Source organism: Carya illinoinensis, chromosome 3, assembly GCF_018687715.1.
Source record: "Carya illinoinensis cultivar Pawnee chromosome 3, C.illinoinensisPawnee_v1, whole genome shotgun sequence".
NCBI classification, from domain to species: domain Eukaryota; kingdom Viridiplantae; phylum Streptophyta; class Magnoliopsida; order Fagales; family Juglandaceae; genus Carya; species Carya illinoinensis.
The window spans coordinates 19926244-19939755 of NC_056754.1; the positions used below are offsets into that span (position 1 = coordinate 19926244).

The 13512-nt window shown below is 33.4% G+C and overlaps 2 protein-coding genes across 5 annotated transcripts; one reads left to right on the top strand and one right to left on the bottom strand.

Annotated features, from left to right (window-relative positions):
- Positions 1-561: 561 nt before the first annotated feature.
- On the top strand, positions 562-8945 carry LOC122303687 (purple acid phosphatase 15). 3 transcript variants are annotated; one of them, XM_043115577.1, is made up of 7 exons: positions 562-1062; positions 1760-1903; positions 4000-4333; positions 4458-4675; positions 6697-6887; positions 7712-7996; positions 8473-8945. In XM_043115577.1, the coding sequence occupies exons 1-7, from the start codon at positions 663-665 to the stop codon at positions 8617-8619; spliced, it is 1719 nt and encodes a 572-aa protein (XP_042971511.1). In that variant the 5' UTR covers positions 562-662; the 3' UTR covers positions 8620-8945. The 3 variants fall into 3 exon arrangements, with proteins under 3 accessions (XP_042971511.1, XP_042971512.1, XP_042971510.1); XM_043115576.1 differs by having other exon boundaries at positions 564-1062; positions 1760-1951; XM_043115578.1 differs by lacking the exons at positions 7712-7996; positions 8473-8945 and adding an exon at positions 7461-7575 and having other exon boundaries at positions 1760-1951.
- Positions 8946-10725: 1780 nt separating this feature from the next.
- Positions 10726-12790, bottom strand: LOC122303688. Of its 2 annotated transcripts, none has more exons than XM_043115580.1 (2): positions 12562-12790; positions 10726-12179 (listed from the first exon to the last, which is right to left on the bottom strand). In XM_043115580.1, the coding sequence occupies exon 2, from the start codon at positions 12151-12153 to the stop codon at positions 10939-10941; it is 1215 nt and encodes a 404-aa protein (XP_042971514.1). In that variant the 5' UTR covers positions 12154-12179; positions 12562-12790; the 3' UTR covers positions 10726-10938. The 2 variants fall into 2 exon arrangements, with proteins under 2 accessions (XP_042971514.1, XP_042971513.1); XM_043115579.1 differs by having other exon boundaries at positions 10726-12185; positions 12562-12789.
- Positions 12791-13512: the final 722 nt, after the last annotated feature.

The window sequence follows — 13512 nt, forward strand, 5'->3', positions numbered from 1 at the left end:
AAATGAGTTTCATAATTTAAGAATTAGATATGAGCAATGCTACGTACAATCCCCATTTGAGGACTGCAATACAAACATAATTAATTTTATCTTTAAAATTTTTTAAAATTAGTAAAATATCCTTCTTAAAATAATTTTTTTCCTCTTTTAATGAAGTGTTTTAGATCTCAATTAAAATTAATTTAAAATGTTAAATTTAATTTAAAATTAAATTAAACTGAATTAATTTTAATTAAATATAACTTATCAACGAGACCTTATTTTGTTGTAGGCTCTCAGTCTCACTCCCTCATTTTGTATTTTCTTTTTTAAATTCCAATGAAATCTTGGATTCTTGTTCATAAAAATAAACAAAAAAAAAAAAAAATGGGATCCACCGCTTTGGTGTGTGGCCTACCTGCCGGTGGGTTTGGTTTTTGCTAACAAGAATAATGACTCTTACTACTTTTTTTATTATTATTTTTTTATTTTTTTATTTTTTAATATTTTTTATTTAATAATTAAGTAAATGACAATCATTAAAATTATATATTTTTAAAATAAGTGTATCGTGGTATACCAGCAATAATGAGCAGAAGGACAAAACAAATACTCGGTTCGTTGCTGCGGACCTTTTCGCTTTCAATTGACGTGAAATGATGAAATGATGATGGAAAAAAGTAATGACCAGCATTATTCCTGTTCACAGACCCCCCGTAATGCTTTGGATTGAAAGCGTTTTGGATCTTCGTATGTTGCCCAATCCATTTCTTTCTTTCTTGTCTCTCTGTTCTAATGGAGATTCACTAATAATGGCTTTCCCTAAGCCTTTTACTCTCTCGCTCGTCTCGGTTGCGATGTTCCTTTTGCATGCCGTCGCCAGCGGGATAAAGATTCCATCGACTTTGGACGGCCCGTTCGAGCCCGTGACGGTGCCGTTCGATGCTAATCTGCGTGGCAATGCGGTTGATTTGCCGGAATCGGATCCCAGGGTTCAGCGCCGCGTCAAGGGGTTCGAGCCCGAGCAGATTTCGGTCTCCCTCTCCTCCCATGACGACTCCGTTTGGATCTCCTGGATCACAGGTTACCTCCTCGTCCTTTGGATTTCCAACTTTCAACTGTTTTTTTTTTCATAGCTCCAATTGTCTATGTACTGCTAAAACTTATTCTGCCTCTGCAATTTTTCCTTTTCCACTCTTAAAGTTTCACGTTTTTATTGTGACCAACTTATAAAAAAAAGTTTTTATTGTGATGAGTTTAGTTTATGGGCGAACATAATAATATTTTTCTCCTTCAACTTTCTGTTCGTATCTCCTTTTTTTGAAACAAAAGTTGGTGCAACTTTTATTCGATTTTTTGTTTTTGTTTTTGTTTTTTCTCTGGTTCATGCTGTTTTGGATTACTAAGAAATAACAGAGGAAAAAGTGAAAATTTGCTATTGACAAGTAATATTGCGCTTCATAATCTTCCTTGTTGCCCAGGTAATAGAATCAATGCGTAAAGAGTGGGTTTTTAGTTCTTTTTGATTTGGAAATCATCCTTTTTGTCATTGGTGGCTAAGGATGAATGGATCTATTTAAAAAGAATAAAGTGAATTATGTAATCTAGCTGTTTAATCTCTATAATTCTGGAATTACTAGATGGAAGAGGGTATCTTCAATTTTTAGTTTTATCTTCAACGTGAGATGTTTCATCGTTTGGAACTTTATTCTAAATTCCAGTGGGCAACTCATTTGCAATCTTTTTATTCACTTAAGTGAATTGACATGGGATTTTGCAGGTGAATCACAAATCGGTTACAACATAAAGCCGTTAGACCCTAAAACTGTCTTGAGTGTTGTTCGTTATGGAAACTTAAGATATCCACTGATACATGAAGCCACAGGATATTCTCTGGTCTACAGTCAGCTTTATCCTTTTGAAGGTCTCCAAAATTACACCTCTGGAATCATCCATCATGTTCGTCTCACAGGTTTAATATCAGTTTCACTGAAATAACTTGGATTGTTTCTGTTTATTTGTGGAAACATAACACTATAACAGTGGTGCTTAATTATAATAAAGCACTTTTTATATGGTCAAGAAGCTCCAAGACACATACTTATGCAGAATATATATGTTTTTTTTTCTTTTTCTTTTTTTAAGTTTTAGCCCTCTATTATTGAGTAAATAAGTTCTTTTCTTTTGCTAGGGATTGCAACAGAGTGAAAGAAAAGCTTTAAATCATCTTCTTAATTTCTTTGGGATGTTTAACATGATTTGTTTTGCATAAATTCCGAGAAAGAAAGATAGTGTTCCCAATGCAGGACATAATGTTGATAGATCAAAATAATTGTGGGTGATCATTAAATTTTTTAATTAAGTCAGAATCGTCTGTTCCTTGGTGGCTCATTTGCATTGTTAGTGGATTAATGGCCAAGATAACATATCTAAAGAAGTTTTTACATCTTGTGGCGTATTATTCCAGTAGTTTTTTATTCTTTGTTTGTTCTCTTACCTTGTTAATTGCCTAGACGGTTAAGTTATTCTTTTAAAAACAAGTTATAAAAAGGGATCAATGAAAAAGATCTAGGCATGATATCTTTAATTCAAATTTCTCAACACATAAATGTTTCATTACCTTCTCCAGAAATGAGGAAAGCCAGTGTTACCTTTTTGTTGGTGAATTCCGAAGTGTATGTGACTGCCTATGTAGGGAGGGCAAATCTTTTCTGTAGACATCCTTGCGGCATATGATCATAAAAACAATGAAGAACCACTTAACATGCAAACATAAAAGTGCCTTTTTTTTATTTATAATATTCTAATTAGTCATTGCTTTTTTCATCAAGCGGTGGTACAACAAAAAGTTTCTATTTTTAAGACCTAATCTAACAAAGTCAGCAGCTGCCCTAACCTCAACTGTGAAATCAAATCATTTCAGAGGTCTTAACAAAGTGAACTCTGGACTTGTCATCATAAAATGAAAATATTATTTTTTTCAGTTTCCTCTATGGCAAACTATACTTCTGGTTCCTAAAATATGGATATGTTTTTTTAACCGATCAAAAAAAAAAAAAAATGGATATGTTTTCAATTCCTAAACTTTAAATGGTTTCAATTTCATTCTTAATTTTTTTATTAAGTAATTTCGATTTTAAATTTTCAATTTTGAGCATGTAGTCCTTCAATCTAAATTGGTATTGCCCTTACAAAAACTAATGACGTGTTGAAAATTGAAGCAAGCCACACTGTCAATTTATGTGAAAGGCATCACGTTAATTTGGATGGAAGGATGATAGGCTCAAGTTTAAAATAGTTTTTTTTTTAAATAAAAAAAAAAGGGAACGAAATTGAAAGTTTTTTAAATCCAGGAATCAAACCAGAATCTAGTCTATATGTTAGGGATAAAAGATGTTCTTTAGCCTTTATAATAATCACAACATTTTCAATAATGCTAGAGATCTTTCTTTAACGAAAACAAGATTTATTGTTTCTTTAATTGCATATAGATGAAACTATTAATTATAACTGGAAGCAGGAAATGATATGGAAATTGTACTTAGATGATTTGATCTGATATGCCTGTTAAAAATATGAAGTAGGAAATCATTGGAATTGAATAGATTGTTTCATTTATCTGAAGGGTATTTTGTGGCTTAATTTTCTTGAATTCTTGAGCTACCACAATGGGTTTGGCTTGTCTAGTTTATTACAAAAGAGATCTGAAACAAATTGATATTTGAAGGATACTTCATGGATCATCAAGAATAATAGTGGGAAGTGTCTTTATGAAGCTTGTCCTATCAGTTTATTAGTGGCATATCAATGGATTTTATGGTCTTCCAGGCCTATTAGCTTTTGACGAAGGAGCATCTAACTGACTGAAAAAATAGGTTGAAATGGCAAAACCAATGGAAATGTTACATTTCTTTCTTCTTCTTCTTCTTTTTTTTTTTTTTTTTTTTTTTTTTTTTTTTTTTTTTTTACCTTGTTGAAATTTTGATGCGAATGGTTTGTATCCTTAATTTTTCCATGCAGGGTTGAAACCAAGCACACTATACTATTATCGATGTGGAGATCCATCTCTACCAGCCATGAGTAAAATCTACTCCTTCAGGACCATGCCAGTTTCTCATCCGAGGAGTTATCCAGACAAAATAGCAGTTGTTGGAGATCTTGGTCTTACATATAATACAACTACCACCATCAGTCACTTGATTCGTAATAAACCTGATCTTGTTCTATTGGTTGGTGATGTTACTTATGCAAATCTGTATCTCACAAATGGGACTGGCTCTGATTGTTATTCTTGCTCATTTCCACAAACTCCCATACATGAGACATATCAGCCTCGTTGGGATTACTGGGGAAGGTGAAATCTCCAGCTTTTTTTTGTATATCCTTTTCTGCAAGCACGTGAAGTGGATATTATATATAAACCTTTTCTTAATAGGATTTTGTTGCTTATGTATCTGCCACTGAATGTCTCTTTTCAGGTTCATGCAGAATTTAATTTCTAAAGTTCCAATAATGGTGGTTGAAGGGAACCATGAAATAGAAGCACAAGCTGGAAGCCAGACATTTTCTGCTTATAGTTCTCGGTTTGCATTCCCATCTGAAGAAAGTGGGTCTTCATCCACATTCTATTACTCCTTTAATGTAGGTGGGATACATTTTGTCATGCTTGGGGCCTATATTGCATACAATAGATCGGGTAATATATCCTGCCTTTCTTCTCTTTTATTTTCTTTTCCAGCCAACAATGTTGTTGCCTTTCTAGGGTGTATGTGGATATCCTTTCCTCATGTAAAGATGAAGATGGGTCTGAAAAAAACTGAAGAACAGGGAAAAACATATGGAGGGAATTGAGAGTTTATAGTAGCGTAACATTGTTGGGTAGGTCAAAATAATATAATATCTAGCGGTGAGAATCGGCCTGTCCGAACCAGCGAAACCGATCGGACCAGCCATTTTTGGACCGGACCGAATTGGGTCCAGTTCGGTCCGGTCCCATTTTGAGAGGACCGAATGAGTTCGGTCTGGTCCCGGTCTAGGGGTTTTCCACCCCGGACCGGACCGAATGACAAAAATATATATCTATAATTTATATAAATAGTTTTATAAATTAATTATATAATTTTTAACTAATACTAATATTTATAATTATATATTAATACTAATATTTATACTAATACTAATAGTCTAATATGGTATTCAAAAAAAATAATACTAATAGTCTAATATTAGAATATACTATAGTTATATTAATATAGACTATATAGTTATATTAAATACTATAAGTAATACTAATACTAATATAGTTATAGCTAAATCACTATAAGTATAACTATATATATTTGGTATGAATGTATTATTACATTCTTTAATGTATAACTATAATATATAGTAGTACTATATATTAATATATTAACATATTATAAGAGTTATAGTATAAATTATAATATAGAAATTATAATATACTAAATCACTATAACAGTATAACTAATACTAATATATAGCTATACTATTAATACTATTATATAGTTATACTTTTCACTATAATTAGTATTAATATATAGCTATACAGTATACTTATACAGTTGTACTAATACTATTAGTCTATTATATAGTCTAAGACTCTTAAGTCTAATATAGGCGATATGGCTATAATTAATACTAATATTATTAACACTAATAATGTAGAAAATAGTTATACTAACTGATTGATTCAACATAACTAATATTACTAATATAATATAGCTATACTAAATTACTAATAGTCTAATACAAACACTATTATATAGTTATACTAATCGTAAATTTATAATAACTAAATCATTATAAGTCTATAACTATATATATTTAGTATCAATGTATTATTATACTGTTTAATGTATAACTATTAACTATAATATATAGTACTAGTATATATTAATATATTAACATATTATAAGAGTTATGGTATAAATTATAATATATCATATATGTATAAATTTATAATGTATTAGTATAGTTAACTTAATATGTAATATGTTAGTATTAAATCACTATAACTACATAGAGTATTAGTAATATAGTATTTAATATAACTACATAGAGTATTAGTAATATAGTATTTAATATAACTACATAGAGTATTAGTAATAAAAGTATTTCTATTATTTAATATAGTATGACATAGAGTATTAATAAATGTGTGATGTTTGAAGATATATAGTAATACTAGTATATTACATATAGTTATTAGTTATAGTATTAGTACTAGTGTATTATTAGTTATAGTAAATAAGTTAATAACTATTACTAATTTACTATATACGAATAGACTAATAGTATTAGCATATTACTAATATATATTAATATATATAATAGTATACTATATATAGATTAAATATATCACAATATAATTACATAAGTATTAAATAAAAATGTCATAGGATAAAAAATAAAATAAAAATAAAAAAAAGTCAACCGTGTACCAAATGGACCGATCGGACCGAATGAGACCAGACCGTCCCCACCCTTAGGGAGTTCGGTCCAGTCCAGGGTGGGAAAACCCTAGACCGAATAGGTTCGGTCCAGTCCACAAAATCTCTCCGGACCGGACCGAACTCACCCCTAATATTAATATCTGGAGGCTATCATTTGTTCCTACATGAAGCATGTAATTATTTCGAGCTCCTTTTTGGTTTTCAGTTCTAGCATCTTTTTAATAAGGCTTGCGTCTATTGACAGGGGACCAGTACAAGTGGCTAGAGAGGGACTTGGCTATTGTTGACAGATCAATAACTCCATGGCTAGTAGCTGCTTGGCACCCACCTTGGTACAGTTCCTATCGAGCCCACTATAGAGAGGTAGAGTGTATGAGGGTGGCGATGGAAGAGTTACTTTACTCTTATGGTGTTGACATAGTCTTCAATGGACATGTAAGTGATGATGATCATTCTTCTCCTATAACAGCTTGTTTACTAAATATAAACAAGCTCCAGTCCCATTTTAAGACTCATCTAATGGAGAACCAATTTTGAGCAACAAAAAGCACAGCTTGTTCTAGTCTCTTAAATAGTCAAGCCATGCATGAGTAGCTTGAAACTCAGCTATAAAGCTTGTTTATATATGTTTGTTTACTAGATATAAACAAGCTTAAATCCCATATTAAGGCTTGCTAAACAGACAACCAAGTTTGAGCAACACAAAGCACAGCTCCTTGTTTGTGAGCTTGTTCATAAACAAGGTTCACGATATATCTTTTCTTTTTAAATTCAGCTCAAGATCTCTCAGTTTTCTAACTTCAACGTGCCTGCACTTTAGTGCAGTCCTTACTTTTTGGTTAATGTGCTTAAGTGGTCATAATATGTAAGTTTGATCATGCTACAGAACTTATTTTTTAGTTAAGAAAATTTTTAAAAATTCAAAAATTGAAAACAATAGAAAAAACAATATTCGATCATTTGGGGGGCTGACTATTATTTCCCTGTAAATTTCATGGTCTCGTTAAGCTGCTCATGATCTGGACAAGCTACTGTCAAGCTAAATGAAATCATGCTCAGGTTTAAGTGTGGAAATGAGTTCATTTCAAGCTCAAGCTTATATAATGTCTAACAAGGCAAGCTTGAATAGGGCAAAGCCAAGGTTCGTTGGCTCAACTCATTTGCAAACTTAAGAATGAGTTGATGCCATCAATTTTACCTTAAGATTTATTGCTTTTTTTAGTTCAGTGAAAGTTACTTAAATAAAAAGTAATCACCAGGTACATGCTTACGAGAGGTCAAATCGAGTGTATAACTACACTTTAGATCCATGTGGTCCCGTATATATCACAGTTGGAGATGGGGGTAATCGAGAAAAGATGGCAATTAAACATGCTGATGATCCTGGCAACTGTCCAGACCCGTTGACTACTCCAGACCAATACATTGGTGGCTTTTGTGCTACAAATTTTACATCTGGCCCAGCTGCTGGCAAGTTCTGTTGGGACCGCCAACCTGAATACAGTGCCTTGAGAGAAAGTAGCTTTGGCCATGGTATCCTAGAGGTAGTGTTTCTCTCTTTGTCAACAAGCTTTATAAACATCAAATGTTTGGGATTTGAACTTCAATTACATGTACCATCGCCAAACCCATGCTATTTACACTTGGAATTTGAGAAGCGGCGGCTATTTGCAAATGATAATATTGATTTAAGACGTCAAATTGCCAGCTAGTATCAGATTTCATTACTTTGCACACCCAATAAAGGGCTTCTATTGTTTAAACTGTTGTTACTTCTAGGATAAGTATAATGACCATTAATATTTGTGTTCGAAAAAAGTTCTATAAAATTATTTTGCTTACAAAATGAAGTGTTAATAAAGTCATAGAAGTAGCATGTCGTTCCCCAATTGTTTGTCCGTACTCCACCCTTTCTTAGCCCAACCTGAGAGTAGAGATGAGCTCCTATGAACATAGTTACATACGTCAGAGTCATCCCAGAATTACAACCTGACCACAGGTTTCAATACTTGAGTTGCAGGTGAAGAATGAAACTTGGGCCTTATGGACATGGTACCGAAATCAGGACTCTTACAGTGAAGTTGGGGATCAAATCTACATAGTAAGGCAACCTAGTGTGTGCCCTGTTTGTCAACAGATACGTACTAGTTGGTTTGCAGCCAGTTAACTACATTGCTAGAAAACTCACTGAAGTCTTCTCATCACGAAAACATGACAACTAACTGGCTTCTACCCTTTGTATAGATTATGGAAAAGCCAAGAAATTATGGATATAAAGACTGATACAAAAGTATAGGAGTGGGTGGCATCTTGTCATTGTTGACAGGTTTCTGCCCAATATATAACTAAATACGCTTGAAAGATGTATTTTGTTCATAGCTGTATTTAAATGGTAAAACACCTTGTTGTGTACAAGCCACTGTTGTCTTTTAACTAAATCAAATGGTCAATGTATTTACATAGGCGAAAAAAAGGAAGTGAAATATTGAAATATTGTCGATGTGTTGGAGTTTTTCTAGTTTTTTCTATCTTTTTAGTCCATGTATGTAGGGTATTTCCTCTTCTATACGTATTGTATGCTTGGGCTATGCCTATTTATGGTAATAAAACTCTTATTAATTTTATAAAATAAAAAAATAAAAATAAAACTCTTTTTTCAGCCCAATTATGTCGGATTGAGGTTTATTTCTTGATCTTTTGATAGCATGGAAGTAAAGTTCTTCATGCATATTGTGATGCACTGTTTGTAGTAATCTTTTTTTAATAATTATAGATATAATATTAAGATGTGCAACTTCACGCGTTCCTTTTGAAAACAAGTGGAGTTCAGGGTTAAAAAAATCATTTTTCCATGTATGAGAATTCTTAAGGTTTGTTTGGGGAGTGAGATGAAATGAGAATTTTGTAAATAGAAATAAGATAGTTTGTGAATTGTAGTGAGATAATTTGAGTCGAGTATTTTTTGAGTTTTGGGAGAGGAGAAAAAGTTGAATAAAATATATTATAAAGTTAAAATATTATTACAATATAGTTCTATAATATTATTTTTGTTTGGAGATTTGAAAAAATTGAATTGTTTTTTATTTTTTGTTTAAAATTTTGGAAAAGTTTTAATGATTAGTTTGAAAATTTTGTATTTGAATTATATTTAAGAAGAAAATAGAATGAAATGAGAAATTTAGGATAAGATCTATTTCCAAATAAGCCTTTAGTAAGTGCTAGTCCGTTAATCCTTCCAACCATTACTTTTGTTTTCTTTCTTTTGATGACTTGTTTAGAGGCATAGCTGCATGGGATTGAACCCCATGTTAGGACCTTTATCCTTCCAAAAGGAAGGGGGAAAGTGAGTTTTGCAGATAAGATTAATTGAGGTAAAAATTAAAAGTTAATAGAATATTGTTAGAATATATTTGTTTAATATTATTTTTATTTTGAAATTTGAAAAAATTGATATGTTTATTTTATTTTATAAGAAAATTTAGAAAAATTATAATGATTAGATGAAATGAGTTGAGAAGTATTGTAAAAACAAACCAGGCAGCCTAGGCCTACTGGTGAGAAGTTGAGAACTATTCTTAATTGGACCAACAAAATAAAAACATAAAAAACTGCTTATTTTTGTTTTTTAATTTTGTTTTGTTTTAGTTTATTTTTATAGGACTGATTTATTTTTAATTTAGAATTTTCTAGTGTGTTATTTTTAATTATTAGATATTTTTCGATTTTTCTTTACTTTTGGGTTCTTAACTGATTGTTAATTTCTAAAACTGGTTTTAACTTTTATTACTGTTTAATGGATTGGTGTGTAGAGATATTACAAGTCAACGACGTGTCTATGTCATTCTGTAATTCTCTTTTTAAAAACCCAATAAAAATTTAAGGAGTAACTAAAATATGACTTTCTTCAAATTCAGAGACAATATATCCTTAGAAGTTTTACAAAAGGGGAGCACTTATTAAAGTGATTTTGTAATTTTTTAAATTATGATAGACAATAATAATATAAACTCTTGTATACTATAACTCAAAACCAAAAAGAAAAGAAAAAAAAAATCTTTGTACTCACAAATTTGTGAGATAAAAAACACCACATTGTATTTGTAAGCTAGCGTAGATACCACTTATCAAATATTTATATTTGTATAATTTAATTTAAAAATTAAATTTTACCAACGTAATTTGTGTTATTGTATACATCAAAAGAGAATAGAATAACTCTAAAAACACATCAATTATATTATTGAAGTGGCATAATTTTTTTAGGAGATTTAGATATTTAAATTCTGATTGTTAATCAAATCATTTTATCTCAAGGACATGATAACGATCTGCAAATACAATTTTGGAAAAAAGTGTTCACCAATTGAAGCAACACTTTCAAATGTGACTGATTCCTCTTACTAAAAAAAAAAATTGTCAAATTGTGGATTATGATTATAAAAATATATTTCTAAAGAGAAAAAGAAAGAAAGAAAGAAAGATCAGATCAGAAAATGTCGAGGATTTCCAGTATGAAGCGGTTGCAGAGGGGGCAGTTACCCCTACCGACCATAAGCTCCCTTGAACACAGCCTGCAAAAAGTGTGGCCACAAGGTATAAACGCCGCACCTTTATGCCTCACCATGCACACGCAGCATTTATGCTCTACCCCTCCCCCTCCGCCCACCACCTCCCCCTCCTCCTCCGCTTTCGCTTCTTCCTCTTCCTCCTCCTCCTCCTCCTCCTCCTCCTCTCCTATGTTATAGTCCATCAAGTCCATCAGTGACATCCTCGCCGGAGGTTCCGCCGCCTCAGACTCCTCCGTCTCCGCTTGGTCTCTCTCGGCTGCTGCCACCGCCTCCGCCGCTTCCTGTGCTGCCACGGCTTCTCGTGCTGAGAGAGCTCTCTCCTCTGCCAATACTGTTGAGAGGCGGGGCCTGGGCGCCCGTATCGAGGCTTCGTCACCATCGCATTCGGCGTATCCTTCTTCTGTTGATGTAAAATCGGCGACGTACCTGTTGTGCATCGAGTTCTGGCTCTGAGTCGCTGGGTGGCGCGTTGCATTTTGCCGCGATATTTGACGCCCGAAACCCTGAGCCTGTGATGGAGGAGGTGCGTGGTAAAAGTCTGAGTCGCCGGGTGGAGTTGACCTGGACTCAATCGGAACCGACGGGCCCAACCGGGTCGAGCTACGACGAGACATCTGTGGCCTGGTACACGGACTCGACGAGGAAGAATGGCCTCCGCACATATCGAAAGAAGTCGAGTCGTCCTCCAACTGAGTGGACTCGGCCGTGTGCTGGAAACGAACCGAGTTGGTCACAGAAAACGAAAGTTCCAATGACGCGCTACTAGTGAAAGTATCGTTGCCATTCTGGATAGGGATATCCGATGCAGGGATACGAGAGGTCCAATTCGCCCCGGCGCGCTTGAGATTGAGCCTGTCTTTGAAGTTTTTCCAATAGTTTTTGTCCCTGTTGTTGTGGTCGTCGCCAATGAGATCCTTGAAGGACAGCCTGGCATCCGGATCATGCTCTTGGATCACATCCAGGAGGGTACGGTTACTGAGCTGAGGCCGAAGCCGAGTTGCCGGCGCGCTTTGATCTCGAGTTCGAGGAACTGGAGGAGCCAGCGCGGCTCGCTTCTCAGCCGTGCCCAATAATATATCGCCCAGAGTCAAACCTGCCGGCGGCTCTCGAATGCCGCCGTTCACCGCCGACATTTGATCCCGCAGTGTTAGCGTCCTCCCTGCGCCTTCCATAATCCCAAAAATATCACGACGAAAATTAAAAATCTAATGAATGTGAGAGAGAAATAATTGGTAAGCGTGTATGGTATGGATTTAGAGATGGGGGAAACATATATGGATCTGAAATTTTCTTGGGAAAGAAAACAAGAAGTAAAGAATGAAAACTTGGCGCTACTTTTGCCGTGAGACGAGAATGTTGGTACAAAATTGATGGACAGAAGAACCAAGGAAAAGAAAATTAAAAACAAATAAGAAAATCCTTCCACCTCCGGGAAGAAAAATCCACTATCGGAGAAGGAATCGAGAATCCGATTGAGAAATATGGGATTTACAGAGCGTAAATGTAAATGAACAAGGAAGAGAGAGAGAGAGATTGGATACCTTAATAAAGATTAAAGGGATCTTCGGTGACGGCTGCTTTTGAATAAATACAGTGCAAAGAGAGGGCCAGATCTGATATATTGGGCACTATCTCTACCTTTAATTCCCGCAGACAAACCACGAAAGAAAGAGCATTGAAGAAGACGATCAATGAGAGAATGAGAGAGGAAAAAGGGAGTGAGTGATATAGCTGACTCAGCGTTTCCTTCCTTCTTCACTGTTTATTTATTTATTCCTTTTAATTTTTAGAAGTTATAAATGCTAATAAATAAAAGGAGACGAAGGTTCAAAAAAAAAAAAGAGGAGACGAAGGAAGGAAGGACTAAGGAGTTCTGTTGCAACACGTGGCCTTCCATCCCTCTATTCTCCACCAATGATTAGCGGATATTTTATGAGTATTTTCTTAAGAAAGAGGAAGTTGAGTCATATTTTATATATAGAAAGAAAAACTAATGTTTATTTGTATAAAACAGGAGTGAGTGTAAATTGTTTTTCTTTTTTTAAGCTTTATCGCCTTCATTTCTCCCAACTCCATTTATATTCAACCAATTAACCTTAAAAAATTCATTACCGTTTTTTCGTTATTTCACTCTATTAACGTCTCAATATATAACAACTCTTTTTTTTATTTTTATTTTTTTTAGCAATTTTTAATTTACAGTATAGCAATTTTTAATTTACGGGCTATCAAATATTATCACATTTTCATAAAACTGACTTTTTTTATAGACTTATTATAAAAATCATCTTATTTTAAATCAAAATACAAAATCATTCAGCTTAAAAACTATTATTTTGATTAAAAAGACTTTCACGGTCTATAATTTCTTATAAATTATTAAGGTCTAACACTAGTTTTCATTATTTTAACCATGCAAGACAATTTAATTCGTTTGGTAATATTTTTGTTGCTTTGAAAGTTTATTTGATTATGTATAACAAAGTTAATAT